Source organism: Gigantopelta aegis, unplaced genomic scaffold (genome assembly GCF_016097555.1).
Source record: "Gigantopelta aegis isolate Gae_Host unplaced genomic scaffold, Gae_host_genome ctg2464_pilon_pilon, whole genome shotgun sequence".
NCBI classification, from domain to species: Eukaryota; Metazoa; Mollusca; class Gastropoda; order Neomphalida; family Peltospiridae; genus Gigantopelta; species Gigantopelta aegis.
The window spans coordinates 14,778-35,800 of record NW_024532930.1 but is presented as its reverse complement, the minus strand read 5'-3'; the positions used below and the strand labels follow the sequence as shown (position 1 = coordinate 35,800).

Below are 21,023 nucleotides of genomic sequence, written 5' to 3'. Positions count from 1 at the left end.
TAAGCCTCTATTAGTTGGTCAATATTGAATGGTATGATATTAGCACGAAATAATGCTGAAGTAATCAGCAATGAAGCTATACCAGTGCTAATAAAGGAGTGTTAGTTGATATGATGTTTACACCAAACAATTATCCAAGTTATCAATCCAACAATAAAACTAGCCATGACACCACGATATCGACCAATCCAACAATCAGCTAGTAAACCAGCCAGTAATATGAACAATGATGAACTAAACTCAAATACAGATATTGGTCCTAAGAAGTTGATTAATATCATTCTTGCAGCACTTATATATAAAGAGAAAGCAATATCCCAGATGAGAACCAAGATAGCATTTTTTAGATTTAACAAATTGTAGACCATATCTTTTAGCACAGCATGGAAACTTCTTCAAAGGTTGTCCTCCTTGATTACCCATGTTAGACTGACTATTCAATTGCTACAATGAAGCTTTCAATGGTAATATTGTTTTGATAGATGGAATGATTTTAAGAGAGTCCTTTTACTTTCAAAGTTTGCTTCTGTTGCTTGATTGTTTAGAATATAGCCCTGCATGTACAAATAGCAGGCAGGTTGTAAGTGTAGATAGTACATATAAGTCGTTAAATTATTTTACTCACTTTGTATACATAACAACACAGCTATCTCAGCAACTTAAAATTTATTGCCAATTCAGTGCAGCTGATAGGTATACAACATTTTATAATCATGACACAAAGTAAATTATTCAAGTTATCTTACCATCACTAAGGAGTTATATGCCATCAAAACTAATCAATACTCCACTAGCAACTGAAAAAGGGCAGTCCCAGTGAGACTCAGACAGAGTCAGACTAACAGTAACCTATAAACCTATAATATGAAAAAATCAATTAGATCATATGCATGTGTTTTAAGTTCAACTAAAGTAGTTGTAATCATTACAGTTGGAGGATGAAGAACACTTTCTGTTCCAAAAACATCACTGACTTCTCATTGAATTCTCTCAAAACTTATCAGGTGTTAACAAAGGTGTCATGCCATTTCGTCTAATCCCATTTCGTCTAATCCCATTTTGTCTAACAAAATGGACTTTTGTCCCATTTTGTCTAATAGTGTCTAACAGTGTAAAAGGTCTAAGTTAAGTGGATTAAGGCCAGTAAAGGTGATGGAATTCTAATTCCAAAGAACTAATAGTGTAAAGGCTTTGATGTCTTGAAAGGTACAGCACTTAAGAGGAGCCTTTCATACATGCAGCATATTTTACAAGGAAGACGCTGATTTCAAGTTGTACATCCATCAAGTGATATCAATTGCCTTTGTTCCCCCAGCTTTGTTATTTAGGTTAGCTTGGAGTGGACTACAAGAAAACAAGCTGTGACAGAAGTCAGTTTAATGCAGCTGGCTGCAAGGGCTTCCAAGAAAAAGAACCATGAGAACAGACTGAAAACTATTAAGAAAAAAAGCATGAAGCAGGAGACTACACGTTACAAAGAACTTCTTAGGGCATATAGCTATTGGGTATCTTTGTAATTACTGTGATTTAAATCAATTTAGTTTTTAGACAAAATGGGACAATTGTACATTTTGTTAGACGAAATGGGATTAGACGAAACGGGATTAGACGAAATGGCTATAAACCTTAACAAAATGGCTGTCACTATGGAAATCAGATGACAATGATGAAAGACCACACTCTCCTTTGTTATAAGGACACTGTAATAAGTCAATAAGTCCTGGAATCTCCAGGTGCTCTCCTTCTATTAGTGTTTGCCCTCCAATATGAGATAATAGTAATTAAGGACTCTCTGTCTCAGTGACGCTACCTGTCCTTTCTGAGTCTGTTCTAGAAAGAGGTGTCTGAGTGGTTGAGAGCTTCTCCCAGTTTCCTTAATTATCTATTCTTCTATTAAAGTAAAAAATGTTGTAACTTCTCTTTTCTTCAACACAAACATGCACTACTGGCTCCTTTAATTAAAATGGCTTCATGTAACAAGCTCATGTTTTCTTTAAAGAGTAACAGTAACAAAAATACTTTTTTATTTAGTTCCAATTCCAGTTCCAGGAAGTCCTTTCATTTAAAATTCCTGAAGTTTGTGTGAAAAGTGCGAAGTATATGCTTTAAAAAGGCTCACTGTATTTCTTATTCAGCAGTAATCAAATTAATGCCACTGGACTACATGCAACTGATGATAAGCTATAACTGGTCCACCTCCACCTTAGAATATTCACATAAAACTTGCTAGTGAAAGATAGTTACAATAAAGGAGTCAGAGCTATAATTTCACATGTCACCCCCAACAGTTGTGAAATGCACAATAGATCACTAGTATATGTGCATCAAGACATATTCCACAATGATGAATGCAACTATCTGCAAAATTGAACTTAGACTGTTATTATTGAAAAAATCATCTTATAATCATTTAAAGCTAAAAGATTGTATATTAGCAGCGGTGTCTGTAGAAGGACATAGAATACAATAGTGAATATTAGCAGCATCATCACTGCTTCTACTCACAGTAAACAAACTTCATATTCATAATAGATGTGGCTTATGTTTTAATTAACTGCTTATTTATAAATAAATTATACTTATATGATTAATATTGATAGGAGACTGATGAGGAGACAGATGAGTTGTAGATGACCCCAAAAAGGGATTAATGTAAATTGTAAACAGTAATGGACAGAATTGTGGTACTCCCAAGGTGACAAGATCTTTAGAACTAATGCCATTTAGTTGTTTGTGACCATTAAGACATACTCACATGTCCAACATAGTAGGAAATTATCAATACCAATGTCTTGTAATTCAGTTAAGTGAATGTGACGTGGAACACTGTCAAATCCCTTTGACACTGTATCACGCTTTTCCCTATGTTTGACTTCATTATGTCGGCATTTCATCTTTTTACGTGCAAGTTCTTTTCTGGAGTTCCACAGAATGGACAGTATTTTTGTAACTTTCCTATTTTGGTTGTACATCAATGACATACCTTTGTTGTAAAATTCTCCTATCATCTATTCTCAGATGGACAGCAAATTTTTCAAAATCCATCAGCTTCTTTAATGACACACCACTCTACTTCAGATCATTTAAATTCTCTCTTTACTGTTCTTACAACTTAAGTAAGTGCTTGTATATTCATATTAGTCTCTCTTTAAATTCTGATAGCTAAACGTATCAAATTGGTGATTCATCTCTAAATCTTGTGTCTCACCATAGAGACCTTGTACATAATATATTATAATTATTCTAGCCTTTCTTTCACTGACCACTATTCACTTCCGTTTGTACTGAAGACTTCACTTCATTTGCTGATCATTCACTTCCTTTGCTCCCATCTATCTAAGGTTACAGAATTCCACTGATGAACCATTCTAAAGTAAAAAGGTAGATGTGCAACTGAAGTTATGGTTAGATTGGAGGTGTCAGTTGAGTTAGAGAATGACATAATTGTGAATGTTTAAGTTGTCATCATAATCTTACAACACATTAATATGATATCTTTCTTGGAGAGCATATAAGGGTAGAGAATAAATCAAAATTAATTGACTAGTCAAGATTTGTACCCCAAGAGAGGAGTCGAGTAATATCAATTTGGTTGCTCTTGTTTGGATTGAATATCTCTAACGAGATTTAGATTCAGATCTGGGAAAAGTTCATTAATTTAGACCTGACTATAGGATGATGTATATAAACATGTCTTTACTCTCCATTTTTCTGTCTTCAATCATCCTACCTAATTCTTTTTGGGATCATTAATATTTTAGCCTCTAATTAACTTCAATTCTAACAGTCTTGCTCATTCCATATTGTCTGTCCAGGCTGTAACTGCCATATTTATTTCACATAACTAATTCTCAGTCTACATGAATTAGTTCATAGTATGCATTTACAATAATGAAATAGCAGCTCTGTGTTTAGATATGTATATATGAACTGACAGTTTCAATGGTCTGGTGTTCCTATATGCACATGTACTATGATATATACTGTACTATGACTACTATCACAGTGTTACTTTGTTACACAATTTTGATGTTTGTGTTAACAAGCTGTTTTGGTCTTAGAACACACCACATTGCAATAAACATGCAGCTATGCATTCTCAGCATATTGATGATTGAATGTTATTAGCGATGCAGTGCAAGTCGACATCTGAAACCCGTATGATGGAGCTTTAAAGTGGCCTGCAAATTGGTTGCCTCTAATGAATGAGTGTATGATATTAAAGGTGTACAGAAATAACGTGTTTGTCATGTGTTTGGATCAATATCAAATCAATACTAGCTTCTCATCATTGTTATAATTATGGATTAATGTCGACAGAAATTGAACTTGCTCGTGTACGTAAACAAAGCCATCCAATAGCAACGCATTATTTACCGGTCGCGAAATGTCAAGCAACACAAGGTTATTATTCACCATGGGGGGCGGGACAGACGAGTTAACAAACTTGAATTGGCTTTGCTCAATTACTACATTAATGGACAGCACTGCCAGCAAAGAAATTTAAAGGTTACTGTACCAACTAAGCAACAAACTCTCAACCAAGAAACGCAAACCACTATCTTGAGTACAAAAGCCAATTTACAACAGACAACAAGCAATACCCAAAACGCTGGAGATGTTTCTACTAATCAACAGACAATTTCCTATACTCGTCCTCCATGTTCATATTCTTGTTTATCTTATCGCTATGGCATTGAAAGCTTGTTCAACAGGATGTTTACCTGTTCATGAAATTTACCGTTTTATCGAGTAAGTTTACAATATAAATTAATATAGATAGATACAAATCAATGTCAATTATTATTAGTGAGTCAAAAAAATATTTTAATATAAGCATTTTCATACAGGCATGACTACCCATTTTACAAAACTGCTCCTGAAGGATGGAAGGTATAGTCAATATTGAGTATATAGATTCCGTTTACATGCACACTCTGTTATTCTAGAACTCTATCCGTCACAACCTCTCAATGAACCAAAACTTTGTGAAGGTTCAGAGACCAGATGGATTCCAAACAAAGAAAGGATTCTTTTGGGCCATTAATCCTGATAGACAGCACCTGTTAGACATTGAGATTGAGAGGGCATTGAAAACAATGGAAGGCAACTAGTAGAGTACTCTAATACTGAATCCATGAGTATGAGTTCATCATACAATAGAGAGAAAAATAAAAAATTATGTCTTTTCATTTTGCAGTTCACACAATCATATAGTAAACCAAAACCTGTCACTGACAACATCATTCAAGAACCCCCTGATCCCACAGCCATTAATTTATTAGAACCAGTTAAACTCAAGGATGAAACATCGTTTTCACACTGAGTCAGGTGATTTCCTATGCTATTCTCCTAAAACTACAGTTAGAGAGGATGCTCTAGATAAGTTGAACATAGTAAGCTGGTCTTAAAACTTCAATGCCCATCTGATTTAATGCCAAAAAGGTAATGAGATGGAATGTATAAATGTATAGTAATGTACGATTTTGGTCATAGGATCATGCAAAAAATACATTTTCTCTTTTACCATCAATCAAAAGATGACAAGGAGCTCTGTTTAGATATATTTGGTGATTCCTTCGACTCTAATTTTACTTTCAATAATGATTGGTTAGTTTATTGGCAGGTATTACAATCAACATCTCATTATAATTATTCCTATAGTTTTCAGTGATGATCAAATCTCTCAGAAACAACGAGACATTACTGTTCCAGTTAGAGGCAAGAAACGACCTCTCTCAGTGAAACAGAATCACCAAAAAGAATGAAGACAATTCAATAGATATTTTTTGTTCCCCGTCACTAGAAGTATTAAAAACATTGGCACTACTTCACTGATAACAGATATGTGACATCAGTAATATAGAGCTGTGGATGTGTACCAATGACTCATCACATTATAATGGCAAATTTGAAAGTGACAGCAGTAATAATGAATCGGACCATTATGTTAGTTTTGCTCTGAATCAGAAAAGTATTTTCATTATGTTGTGGATGGATGATAAGGCGGAAACCATAGAATACCAGTAAATCTGTACCACTATTGTCTCAAGGTTTATGTGACAATATCAACTCTGCATTTTCTGCTCCAAATATAAAGTGTTCATCTATTAATGAGCTTCATTTATCTCGATGGTGTCAAATTTATTTCAGCACCACTAGAAGACAGTTATATTCAAGAGAGCTGACATCAACCTGTGTTCATGGATGCACTAGATGTATCATACTGGAGATGTTGTTAGTGAAACAACATCCACAAACTACACCACTTCTTAGGACTGATTCCACCAGGGAACTTCTATTTCCTCAGGTAAACACGGAGTCCATCAACATTGAGCACTTAAAATTTGACTTTATATAATATTATTTGAGTTTAAATGATAACTATTATAAAAATTACCTCATAACTTTATCACGATCAACTTAAATGTTAACTATGCATAGGGGGGGGGGGGGGGGGGAAAGTATGATCTTACTACTGCTGCACCAATACATGATGTATTAGTGCTCGCATAACCTGTACTAATTGCATGCACAGTATGATCATTTAATTGTAGATCTGTAACATCAACATCATCAGATGATCTGCCTTATTAAATTAAAGTTAAATGGTTTAATTTTTTCTTGTATTGAGCTTACTTGTCAGCAGGATCTGGATATGGTTTTTTTCTCAGTATAAAGTGTACAATACCAGGTTAGGTGATTAGATTGAATGAGACCTCTTCCACATTCGTTGAATACAATAATTCTGGTTAGGTGATGAGATGCAACAAGATGTTCTTTGTTCCACTCCGTTGCGTGCAAATGTGACATTTTGAGCAACTACATTTCCAAGACCCCTTTTATATGTAGTTGATATACATGTAAATACTTGTTTAGAATTGTCAGAAGTGTTTTTTGATGCTATTGGTTTTTTCAGAAGTTGATAACCAATGTGTGTACAGGTTGAGGTTAACTTCAAGACTAAACAGCACTTACAGTCTGGAATGGCCAAAACACGTGCCAAAAGAAATCACAAAAAGCATGTCTAACTCAAAACATTAAACTTCTCTCGGTTTGTCTTTTTAAATGGTAGTGCCAAGAAATGTTTCTTGTACAATTGTATTGACTAACCACTTCCTCAATGTTTAACATTGTTGTCCTCCCTATCCTCTATGTAATCACACTGATGATAAGCCCAATTGCATTGGTGTGTGGTTATAAGAGAGCTCAATAAATATCTCATTAAGAAGCTTAATATTTTTACAGAGTAGGTCACATTATTTAAAACAAATAAATCATAGCATGCGTGTGCCTATTTAGTTTGTATATTATTGTCTCATACATGTACACCTATATAAAGAGAGAAAAATAGGTCTGGAATGAGACTAGCTTGTCTACAGAAATATTACAAATCAATCTTAAAAGTAGAGATATTTTTACTTTGTAAATGATCCACTTGTGTGTGTGAATATACACTTTTCCTTGCATGATGACAGACCAATTTTACTTACAACTCTAGCTCTTGCTTAAGATTAAAACACCAAACTGACTGTTAGTTTATTACAGCTATTACACCACACAACACTGAACATGACACTAACACATTTGATTTGTAACACACTACAGCAAAGAAGTTATAGTCAAAGCATCTGAACAGAATAATGTATTGTATTTTAATAATCTTACATGTATCTGTACACATATATAGACATTTGATGGCCCTGCCTACATACAAGATTATGAATACTTTGAACTGAAAAAGTTATGACTATAAAATTATTAACATTCTAAGCCAACAAAATATAGTACATAAGACGTGAATCATTAACATCATAATGCACACAATATTAATTCAAACAATAAATATAGGAAAGTATACATTTTAATATTTTTTTTTATACTTTTTAAGAAGAGGTGAATTACGACTTATGTGATCGATATGTGAGAAGACTGAGATGATGTATTACTACTTTTAATAACACAGAGGAGTATAGATAACTGCTAGACAGTGAAACACATCTAATAATACCGCTCTCATGAAAGAACTTGCTAGCTTCTGTCTTGGTAATTGTTAGTATGCTGATACTTCCCTTTTCATATGAATGTCTGGCTCACTATCAGCAGTACTTTGTATTGTTTTAGTAGCACTCTTTGTAGACATACGTTCATTAAATGCTTGAGGCCTACTAAAAGAATGAAATGTGTCCCTTTTAATGGATTACTTTATAGTGAAGTATTAAATCCTTAATTCCATCAGATAAAATTAAATTCTAATTTTAGAGTGAATCATTAAATAGTATTCCATTCTTCTTATGAAGTATTTTTCACTTACTGATATAGTACAAGGTATGCAGTTGTAGTTGATTCTGTAGAGAGAGACGAGTGAGTGTAAACATTTGCTACACTACTAGGACCTAAAATAGTAACAATCAGTATACCAATAACTAAGCCTTACCTGCTATATCATCTAATTCTTGAGATTGGTGTACTCTGCAGTAAACATATACTACATATGATTACAAATAGAATACCTGATACAGTTATTAATATTACAAACAGTCCAGTTGAAACAAAAAATAATTACTTTATTATCATCATCAACTGCAGTTGGTACTTGAGTACTAGAAGACTGTGAAACTAAACTGCTTTATAAAACTAGTAGATGAAAAGAGAGATACAGAAGAAATGCCAGCAGCTGTTGGTTGTTGGTACAATAGATGTCAATATATTATTACTGATGTACTAGTATTTAGATGTAGTGTGTAAGAGAGAGACTGATATGGTAATGCAATTTGTGGGGGCAAATGTGCACGAGTAAATGACACGTTTTCATCAGCACACTCAGAGATCGTACGATGTTGCTCATTTAATGAAAAATGATTGAGGGCATTCAGAAAAATGAATTGTTATAATTCATACATATTGGAGTGATTGTACTAGGTCTTAATGTATTGGAGTATAAATTGTAATAACACACCAATAGAAACCAATAGTATTATTTGATACTGTAAATGTGAGTAGACTGTTTGGAACCAAAAATACTGTCAAGGTATATGGATTCCATTATAATAATAATCAAGTCTCCTGATATTCCAGCTTGAGATCAGGATCCAATGTGTGGATACCAATTGAATGGATCCAGAAGGACTTGTAGAAAACAGAAAAAGCCCAACCCAACTGTCCAGTAGGATTACAATTCAGTACTTGTGGAGGTTGAAAGGTAAAGTTGAAGCCACTTTGACAATCTATTTCACAAAGCAACTAATTCCCCCCCCAGTTGACTCAATATACTAACACTTACCATAAGCACAAACTACCAGCAATGAGACTAAAAGAAAGTAAAGCTACCTGCAGCACTCCATTGTTTTCTCGAGTTTAGAGAGCTTAGATGAACCCACAAGCTAATTAAAGGCGTGTTATGTATGACTATTAATAAATAATACACTCGTATTAGTATGTTCACACACTCTATTATGTTATTTATACCACTGTATATAAGTGTCTGTTTCATTTTGTTTTTATATGGTAAAATGTATTGGTTTGACAAGCAATCATTGCTTTTGAATCAAGGAATGGGTCAGAGATACTGTTTTCTAATAACAATAATAACCATAATGACCAATCATATCAAAAAGATTAACCTTCTAGCTTTCTTCTATAATCAGGAACAGTGGATTTAATAAATGAAGTTTTCTGTGTATATATGACAAGCAAAAATGAAGTTGAATATATTCACAACAGCTAAATACCTTAAAATTTCTTTTCAGTTTGAGATAAAGAAATGTTTATACACAAGAAGTAAAGCGCACATAATTATTACAATAAATCCTAGTACACTAGAAACGACTATCCCATGGTAACATAGATATTGACATCAACAGTGACAGTTGGATGTGATGACAATTGTTGCAGTGGTTGTTACTACACTGTACAATATACGATGTCATTATAAACTCATTAATACAACTGCATATATTTACATTGGTACTCTATACTCATTGACGAATATGATTGTTGAGCAGTAGTAGGATTGACATGAGTAGTTGGCAATAAAAGATGAGTGGTATCACCTGAGCCTTCTTGGGTAAACAAGTATCATGTAGGTTGGAAGACGAGCAAGTAGCTGTAGTACAAAAGAGGGAGGTGGTCCATAGAGTGCTGGGTCGGTCATTAAACAACCAGAGTCCAAATAAGATGCACCTGACTTACCCACAACTTACTGATGTAGCCAGTAACACATGATGATAGTCCATGATTGTTAAACTTGGCAGTAAACAACCATTGTCAATTTTGTCATAATTTGGTGCTGACATAGAGTTGTGTAGGTGTGTATGTGATGATCCACCGACGAATAGTTTATGTTTCAGTGTGGAACAATAACTAACAAGAATAACAAATAACCCAAAGGAGCATATTGGAATTTTGTATAAAAGAACGATTTACGTTTAGAATTTATATTGCATTATATACTGTATATTAGGGTTGTTTTAGTTTATCAATAACTAAAACTGAAACCCTTTAGTTTAAATATAGTTATATTTAAGTTAGCTACTAAATTATTTGCTAAGAGAGCGAATATAATGGTAACTAACTATATAACAAATTTAATCTCTGCTAGCTATATTGATGCAAACAAATATGGAACCATAATAATAATTGATAATAGAAATGAAATAACTAATCTAATCAATAGAACCCTAATAGTACATACATGTATATTATACATGTATCTTTGCAAGATCTGTCAGCTAACTACATTTAGCAGCCAGATTGTATCACGTGATGAAGTACTATAAAACTAATTTGATTATTTTCGGCCATATAGCTTTTAATAGACTGTTAATCTCATGATACTATTATCAAATATCCTGACAATGCTTTGCTTTTGCTTCGACAATTGGCAGCAACATTACAATGGACTCTGCCATTAACAGAATGGTGGTCCCTCTTTACTGGACACTAATATTAGTTTCAAATAACTTTTTTTCAGAGAACTTGACACCCAATTTCACTTGTTTCCTGATGACAACAAGTGGTAATGTAAGGTAGTAAACAAAAACACACATTTACTGGCTTACAGACTGGTATACAGTATATAACATTTTTGTGTCTGTTGTTATCTGTATTTGGGTACAGGGCCGCCAAGTTCATTAATACAAGTAAACACCAGGTATTATGATTCAGATAAACACACATACACTATAATATTTTTTTAGAACACTGTTTCAATGATAGATGGTATAAGACACATTGGAGAATTGGACTTTGTACTAAAAATATGCTAATATTTCCACACTGAGATAACAGGAGTTTTAAGACATTTTTCTCAAGTCATCCTATTCAAAGTGCTCACAGCATTAGTGTGCTATGTGTGTCACTTGTTGATTTGATTCATTCACTAGCTCAAACAGGTCAATTGTTGTTGGTGTAAGTGGTGAACGTGAACACTTCCATAGGTGACTGGAGTCAGAAGATATAGAGTACCACCCACAGTATTATGGGGTAAACATTCATTCCTCCTCCTCATTATCTGTAGATAAAGACAGTACTACATGATATATATTTATAGCTGCAGCTGTAAATGAAACTACAATAGTATATATAGACGCCATTCTAATAATGACTTGGGAGAAATAGTTTATCATCAAGTCCTGGAGACTTGAACTTCATTAAATTCTAGCAATGGGTCATGCTGTTCCTTAGTCTCCAACAAAACCAGTGTTAGTCCACTCAATTTAGGACCTGGCCAACACACATACCACACATATATATGTATGTAAAATTAGCTGGTATCCCAAGTCTAGTATTGTACATGTATATGTTTTTACAACATCAGACTATTTACATGATAACTTTAGGTCACTGTTAAACAATGCTATTTGGATTCCAGCCACATTTATATGTTTTGGATACATTAAGAGTCTTGACCTCACCTTATTGTACCAAGTTGCAAAGTTTGATATCACGTTAGTTCATAAATCATAATACAATTTACATCCAATTTAGTGTGGTCATTCTGTTAATAGTTTATATAATAGATTGTAATAGCATTACAATGTATCCCAAATGTAGTACAGTAAGCTAAAATAATTTTTTATTAACCTCTTTCATCATACACATTGATTTTTTTATGATTACACAAACTAACTGATATATAACAAAACAATTTATTGCATAGATAGGAGGAGCCCAAGTCTATGGGATCATGGTATAAGGTAGGAGCTACATCAAAAGGTAATTTTCTTGACTGAATTACAAGAATATACTTAGTGAAATAGTTCTCATAGAGCTGCACATAAATTTTCAATTATGTATTGCTGTAAAACTTTGTTGGCTACACTAACGTAGGACTACATTCTTTTGAAATGTTAACATAAAAAGCTGACAACGTTAACAGTAGGGTGGCTCCAGATATTTTTCACAATAGATAATATTGTCATGCCATCATTAGTCCACATGTTTGATCCCTATGATAAATAAATTCCATATTCTCATCGAACAATCAGTATATGTACTATATAGCTAATAATATATATATTGCATTATTTATAATGTAAATTTACTTACTGATAATTGTTATGATTTATGAAGTATAGAAACACTTTCAATGATTCGAAGATAAATAACAACTATTTGAACACTATTTGAAACACGTTTTATAGCACTGTTATATTAGTATCATTAGGAGACCTGGAAATAATTATAGATTTGGCTTAATTGTTTAGCTTCTTAAAAACATAATAATAAATATTGTTAATATTGTTTTTAAATACACATTAGTACGTTTATTACATAACTCAGTTTATTTTACATTGTAGTACTTACTGGTTTTGGAACAACTGACTAAACATTTGTAGGTAAATCTTCTGTAAAAAATTTTAAAAGTTCTACATCACATATGTAAAGAGATTTGTAATCAAAGCTTTCCTGATTTGATCCTATTCTTTATTATTTCTCATTAAGTAGCATACAGTAGAACTGGTGATTAATAAGAAAATTATTGCAAGTGTCAAAAATTCCTCCATAAAAGTAAATTCTAAAATTGCAACCATCAGTATTTGGTGTATTAGTATTCAGTACACACTATTGAAAGTGAATCTGAATTTGTGAAGCAATAGCGATAAGGAGAAAACTCTAGTATTAGTAGCTGTGAAAGTTAAAAGAGTTTGTAAAGTAATGGATACATATGTTCTTATCGTCCTGTATTAAAGGTTTAAATAATATGTACTGATATTTTAACGCTCAGAGGGTGAATACAGTAACATAGTTTTGTGGAAAATGGTGTATAAAAAATGATATCTTTACATCAGCACTCTCAGAAATAGTATGGTGCATTTCTGTTACTGAATTGAATAGAACATTTTCGCAATGAATTATTTAATTCATACATATTGGAGTGATTATACTAGGTCTTAACAGTATTGGAGTATAACTTGTAATAACACACCAATAGAAACAATATCATTTGATACTGTGAACGTGATAGACTGTGTGGAACCAAAAATACTGTCAAGGGTATATGGATTTCCATTATTAATAATCAAGTTCTCCTGATATTCCAGCTTGAGCAGGATCCAATGTGTGATACCCAATTGAATGATCCAGAAGGACTTTTAGAACAGAAAAGCCCAACCACAACTGTCTAGTAGGATTACAATTCATGGAGGTTGAAAGGTAACGAGTTGAAATCACTTTGACAATCTACATTACGAGTAATGTATATGAATATTTATACAACACTATAGATGACCTTATCATTAACACAAACTAAACCCAACTGATTGGAGATAAATTATCATGTACGTCTTAATCAAACTCGAGCCTATAGCACTCCCCCGTGTTAATTAAAATTCACACAAGCTGCACAATTAAGACACTCAACCTTGTCAAAAAAAAGACACAACACAAAAGAATAATAGGAAAAAGACCATAACAACTAATTTTAACACTAACACCAAGGAGTTTGATTTTTCAACGGTCAATATAAGATGATTTTAAAGATACGAAGATATAAAATGTGCTTGACAATAATTTTTTTTTGACATAACTTAAACTAGCTCATGTCAAACAGAAACACATATTACTGTACAAAAAAAGAACACTAACACTTCAATTATCTTTTGTATAATATTATACTACTACATTAAGCAAAATTGATAATAAAGAATGAACTATTGATCAACTAGTCTGCAAACTTGGTGTACTTGTTACTGTAAAATGTGGTTATGAGTAGAAGAAAAATCTTGGTGGTCCATTAACAATCGACTGAAGATGATGGAGGAACCAGATACAGGAGAGCAGGGGACAGCATATGTGACTTATTACTTCTTATAACAGCCAAAATAAGCATGAGACTGCCTAATAAGTAAAATATAAAAAAGAGGTTACAATATGCTCACACAAAACATTTTTAATGACAAATAAAAAATAAAAGAAATTATACTCAGTGTTAAAAGGCACTAGAACATTAAATATATGGCGTGCCGTTTGTGTTAAATGTTTCTGATGATTTGTGTGAGTGTATAGTCAGCACTATACTTTTATATTGTTACTAGACCCGTTACCATAAGATAGCTAGTTGTGAGCCACAATTTTCAATATTTAATTTTGACCTAGGAGTGCACTATAGAAATGTTAACGAGAAAATCTGTGTGTTTTGGGAAATGAAAATAAATATGACAAAACATTGTCATTACAAGCAGTAACAACCACCCATAATAAATGAGTACCAGTGTTTTATTTATTGTCATTTAGTACCCTTTTTGTCAAGATTGGGGACTTACGTTAATGTGTGGCATGTTTTGGTTTGTTTTTAAAAAAAATTATGGGAGTGGTTCACTACTGGCTCATAGCCTATTATAGGAATCTATGATCATATAATCAAGTGTTTTTAGGGTTTAAGCTTTGGATGGGGTCTAGTAACAGTATAAAAATATAGTATAATGTATATACCACTCCTACAATAATGTAGACACAAACAGTAACTGGTATAAAAAGACAGAATTTTTTTGGGGAAATCTTTGTCAGTAGTTTTTTTTGTGTAACATGTGATTTTTCATTTAGTAAATAATAACATAATCTAAACCAAATGATTGCTATAAATTTAAGCATTTTTTATACACTCGTGTTTTTGATTGTATTGTGTACCAGCTTAATCCAGACTCATCTCCAGTTATAAAAAGATCACACAGTCTTTAATAGTATCACTGTATCAGACAATTTTTTTTTACTTGTAGCTCAGTGAAGGAAAAAAACAATTAAGATTAACAGTAGTGAGTTATAAATTTTGTATTGTCATTTCAACTTTGGACAATCAAATTGCTAAAATTATTACTAGTATTTTAATTTTTTTAGAATTTTAGAATTTAGAATGTGCCTAAAATAGGTAACACCAGTTACTACTGTTTAGCTTTAACAATTTCATAATGGCTTTATGATATGAAATCTCTATACAGTGCTAGGCAAAATAAAGCCCCCTTGTTTGCTCAAAGTGCTGTGAAGTGAAGAGAAAAACTTACAGCTGTATCCTCATATCCAGACATTGTTTGCAAGGTCTTCAATGGGAAAGTTTGAAAAACTTGATGTCAATTCTAGGAACAAACAATGAAAAGGTATACATGTACATATAGTACAGTACTTAGTTTAAGAGCAAATAGTACAATAAAAGTATTCGTGAGGGAGGGATTGGTAATTGTCTATGAAAAAAGCATGCAATCGTCAAGTGATTGTACTTGAATTCTTAAATAGTCTATACCATCAAAACCTATGAGCCTTTTAGGTAATGATAATAGCTTGTCAGAAGAACCATGCTGTTTTGCCTTGTGCTAATGTTTTGCAACTAGCTCTCAATGTTATTGCTGGAATGAGCAAATGGTCGTGTTTTACACAGTTACTACACACTACACTGCTATAAATTGTACATTTTGTACAAGATGTTTAGGGACCAAATTTTTGTGTCCAGGGGTGACCAATTACTTAGGGCTACTTAACTAGCAAAATTTAGTAAAAGTCCACTAGAAAACTGACTGCATAGCATCATAACATACACTACTGTTAGTTCAAACATTTTCATTTCAATTGGGGGCAGTTTTTCAATTAGGGTCACATATAATACAGTATATACATATACATTTAAAATACATACACAGCACTTGCAAAAAACAATTTATAGAACTGCCCCAGCTGCTCAGTGAATGATAAAAACAGTAACACAATAAAAATAAAATTGTAAATAAGAGAAGTTGCTGGGAGAACTATTTAGTGTTATCACCAAATTAGTGCATGTATATTTAAGTGGTCACTCTTACATATCATTGGTAAATGCTATCAAGCCATGAAAATGTACTGTTTTTTCATCTATGATTTATGGTTTTCAGAGCCATTTTTACTTAGGATTAAGAATACTTAGCGTAATCTGAAAGCTTAATCTATAGAAAATGAGACTGTTAAAAGACAACCAGCTTATCCATGTAAACGAGGCTTTAAATCATAGCATTGAAACTTTGGCATGTCAATGAAACCAACATTTGACAAAAAATTCTATTTTTGAAAGAATGCTTTGTTCAGATAAGCTTATACTAGCAGGTATTAAAGTTTTCCACTGACAATACACTACAATGTCACTTTATAGGACAAATAAATTAACAATCATCCAATCAAACAGTGATGTTGCTGATTTGTAACGGCTGTCAGCTACAGATTGATATAAGAATACCAACATGAAAATAAATATAGCATCATACAGTGTCAATTTTTAACATTTAATTATACACACAAATTTTTGGACACAATATGTGATAGCTTTTTTACGTTTGTACATGTACAAAAATGAGGAAAGCACAACATGTACATGAATAAAAAACATGAGATAAAGCAAAGCAAACATGTACATGTACAAAAATGAGATAAAGCACAAAACATGTACATGTAACAAAAATGAGGTAAAGCACAAACATGTACATGTACAAAAATGAGGTAAAGCACAAACATGTACATGTACAAAATGAGGTAAAGCACAAACATGTACATGTACAAAAATGAGGTAAAGCACAAACATGTACATGTACAAAATGAGGTAAAGCACAAACATGTACATGTACAAAAATGAGGTAAAGTACAAAACATGTACATGTACAAAAATGAGGTAAAGTACAAAACATGTACATGTACAAAAGGTGTAGTGAGATAAATTTGCTTCATTAGTTGATGTGTAAAATCAAAGCAACAACATACAAAGAAGACTTTTTTTACTTATCTGCTTAGTTCACAACATTTAATGATATTAGATTATCAAATTTCAAGCTGTAGTTTATTCAAGAGTGTTTATACTGATTGGTATACACAGCTTGTTGCATAGTCTGTTTCTTACCTATGTAGTAGTTACAAAAAACACATATCCTTATAATAACCATTGTTATATGCCAATGACAAATGAAATTAAACTGACTGGTAATACACATGATAATCAGTTACTTTCATTAGCCTTTACCACAATAACTACATGTACATCAATAAGAATATTGAGCTTATAAATTACTTCTAGGCTAGCTAGTTTGCTTTTCTGGTTTTAAAATTTAAAATTCACTCTACTAGCTGTCCAAATTTCTAAAACTTGATTGTTTATTATAAAATTAGCACTACAAATGGAAAATGATTTTTCAGTTACAATGTATTGTTACTGTTTTGTTGGCTTTGCAGCAATAAACATTATTGATACATAACCAATACATAATTACTTGAAAATTGCAGGTCAATAAATTGACATCAACCTCAATGAGACTTAATAACAAAATTAATCAACTTAATATATAACAATTATATTTAACAAATACATGTAAAATACATGTCATTACAATACCAAGATAAAGATATATAAAATGTATAAACAAGGTAGAATATAGGATCCCAATACAACACATACAAGCAATAAACACTGACCATGGAGCTGAAGAAGTTGAGGGAGCAACAGCTTCCATACAAGAAGAATCGTTGACAATGGCTTGTTTAAACCATATATACATACTAATTAGCACTGCAGAGGCCAAAATTAGGAACAACACAATTATAACAATGACACCAATAGAAGCATACAAATAAACATTAATAGGTTTTGCTGGAGAAGATGTCTCACTAACGACAAATATGTACTAGATGTTTTAGAACTTGTCTTGTTGAAGACGGGCGATGATAGATGTCAGTCAAGTCATTTATCATTGTCATAGTTGTTCCTGTATAAAAATAATATACAAAAAAACTAATTAATTAATTAATTAATTAATTATGTGAATGACATTTTCAGTGAGTCACTGGCATGTAAATATGGCATGTTTAGATGTATTATATTTCTAGCTTTTATGCCTGGAATACTTTGCACCTGACTTTGTCTAGGCTATGTATATATATAGTACTACACATATCAATTATATACTGGCTATATTTGTATGGCTCACAATAAACTGATAAATTCTGTATGAAGTAGTAAATCTTATCCATTTTTATGGATCTATACTATGTATCATTCACTCAACATGAACTTGTACATTGTACATAATGTAGACATGAGGCTAAAAGTAAATTAAGCAATCAAGAAATAAATAATGTCATAATAATATGGAAAAATATAAGAAGGTTCACATTCCTACAGAAATTCATTAGTTGATGGAAGAGCATCACCAAGCAATGCATAGGAGCATCAAACTCTCGTTGTGTTAGTGTTCTAATCATTGTCAAAAGATCATAGATTAGTCATTATGTCTTATAAAGAGTGCTCTTGATGTCATATCATAAGTAGTGTTAAGTATGTACAGGGGCAGGCAATGAACATGATTATTTTAATGACTAAGGTAGCTAAGGTAAAAATATTTCTTTATCTTAGTCTTTAAAGCAATAAAGAGAATAAATTTAATTTATTGTGAAGTGCTTAAAAGAATCAGACTTAAAGATAATGGCAGAACTTGTTGTTAAAGAAATCAAAGTAGTTGAATAATACAACTCGATAATGATATCTACACTAATTGTATTGATTGGCCATTTTTACAGTAACTATGAGCTCACCCCACTTAATTAGTTTACAGCCTCTTAAACCATAAAAATGCAAACACTTCTAAGTTAAGTCCATATATGGATATAATTAAAAACTTTTTTTATGAAAATTTAAACCAGATTCTTCTTTGTGACACTCATGAGCTCCTAGTTATTGTGAGCCATACAATATAGCCAATATGTAGTTTAATATACAGTAATACATTTACTGACTTGATTACTATTGCCCTATGAATTGATTGTTTATCAAATGAAAGTCTTTTTACTTCTTTAAAAAGTCATTATAGTTGTAAACGGCTAGCATCATGCAATCTGTATAATATATATATATATTCTTATGTTTATTATATTGTTGTACTATATAAATCATTTTATATGTAGTACTATATATATAATATATATATATATATAGTGCTACACATATCAATTATATACTGGCTATATTTGTATGGCTCACAATGACTGATAAATTCTGTATGAAGTAGTAAATCTTATCCATTTTTATGGATCCATACTATGTATCATTCACTCAACATGAACTTGTACATTGTACATAATGTAGACATGAGGCTAAAAGTAAATTAAGCAATCAAGAAATAAATAATGTCATAAAAGAAATAAATAATGTCATAATGTTGCTAAGCAAGTGATAGGTAATTAAGACAACCATTGCAATTTATTTAACAACAAATCATGCTATACTAACCAGATGATAATGGTAATGTTTGCACCGTCAACGTAAATGTTGCGGCATCTAAGTAACCTAAAAAATAAAGTAGTTGAAAATGTTGTTAACAAAAAATTTTGTTAAGAGTAAATAGTTGACTAATTGATTTTGTGAATATGTTATGAACGAAGTTCATATGTATATAGTACAGATTTAAAAAATTTTGGTAATATGGAAAAATATGAGAGGTTCATTTTCCTACAGAATTCATTAGTTGATGGAAGAGCATCACCAAGCAATGCATAGGAGCATCAAAATCTCGTTGTGTTAGTGTTCTAATCATTGTTAAATCATTCATAGATTAGTCATTTTGTCTTATAAAGAGTGCTCTTGATGTCATATCATAAGTAGTGTTAAGTATGTACAGGGGCAGGCAATGAGTATAATTATTTTAATAACTAAGGTAAAGTAAGCAATAAAGAGAATAAATTTAATTTATTATGAAGTGTTATGAAGAATTAGACTCAATGATAATTGAAAATGTGTGTTAAGAAATCAAAGGAGATGAACAATAGGGGTCAATACTGATATCTTGTATTGCTTGGCCATTTTTACAGTAATAGCCAACTATGAGGTCAACACACTTAATTAGTTACAGCCTCTCAAACTATAAAAATGCTAACACTTCTGAGTTTAGGGATATAATTAAACACTTTTTAAGGAAATTTACATCAGATCCTCTTCTTGTGTTGCTTTGTGACACTTACAAGCTCCTAGTTATTGTGAGTCATACAATATACACCAATTATATAGTTTGATATCAAATATATGCAGTAATACATTTAAAATGAATATGTAGTACTTGTACTTGTATATTGTATACACATAATGATGTCATAATGTGGCTAAGTAACATATGAAATGTGGCAGGTAATTAAGAAAACCATTACAGTTTATTTAACCAAAAAGCATATTTACTAACCAGATGATGATGATGACATGTGTGCTGTTGGTGAACCTGGGTATATGAAAGATGATGATGATGACATATTTGCTGTTGAAGTAGATGGTGAACCTGGGTCTATGAAAGATGATGATGAGACATATTGCTGTTGAAGTAGATGGTGAACCTGGGTCTATGAAAGAGACCAAGAGTGAACAAATGGATGCGCACAAAAGAGAGAGAGAGAGAGAGATAGAGAGAGAGAGAGATGGAGAGAGAGAGAGGAGGAGAGAGAGAGAGAGAGAGAGAGAGAGAGAGCGAGAGAGAGAGAGACAGAGAGAGAGTCACTACAATGTACAACGGTAATACTTTTAAAACTTACAGCACACT

General features: G+C 32.2%; 1 protein-coding gene across 1 annotated transcript in view; it reads left to right on the top strand.

Annotated features, from left to right (window-relative positions):
- LOC121391447 (skeletal aspartic acid-rich protein 2-like) overlaps positions 1-20,806 on the top strand; it is a 50,254-nt gene extending 29,448 nt beyond the window's left edge. Inside the window, exons 8-10 of the mRNA XM_041523081.1 lie at positions 1,329-1,505; positions 4,950-5,106; positions 20,676-20,806. Coding sequence (XP_041379015.1) covers positions 1,329-1,505; positions 4,950-5,106; positions 20,676-20,806 — 465 coding nt within the window. The remainder of the gene's footprint in view (positions 1-1,328; positions 1,506-4,949; positions 5,107-20,675) is intronic.
- The last annotated feature ends 217 nt before the right edge of the window (positions 20,807-21,023 follow it).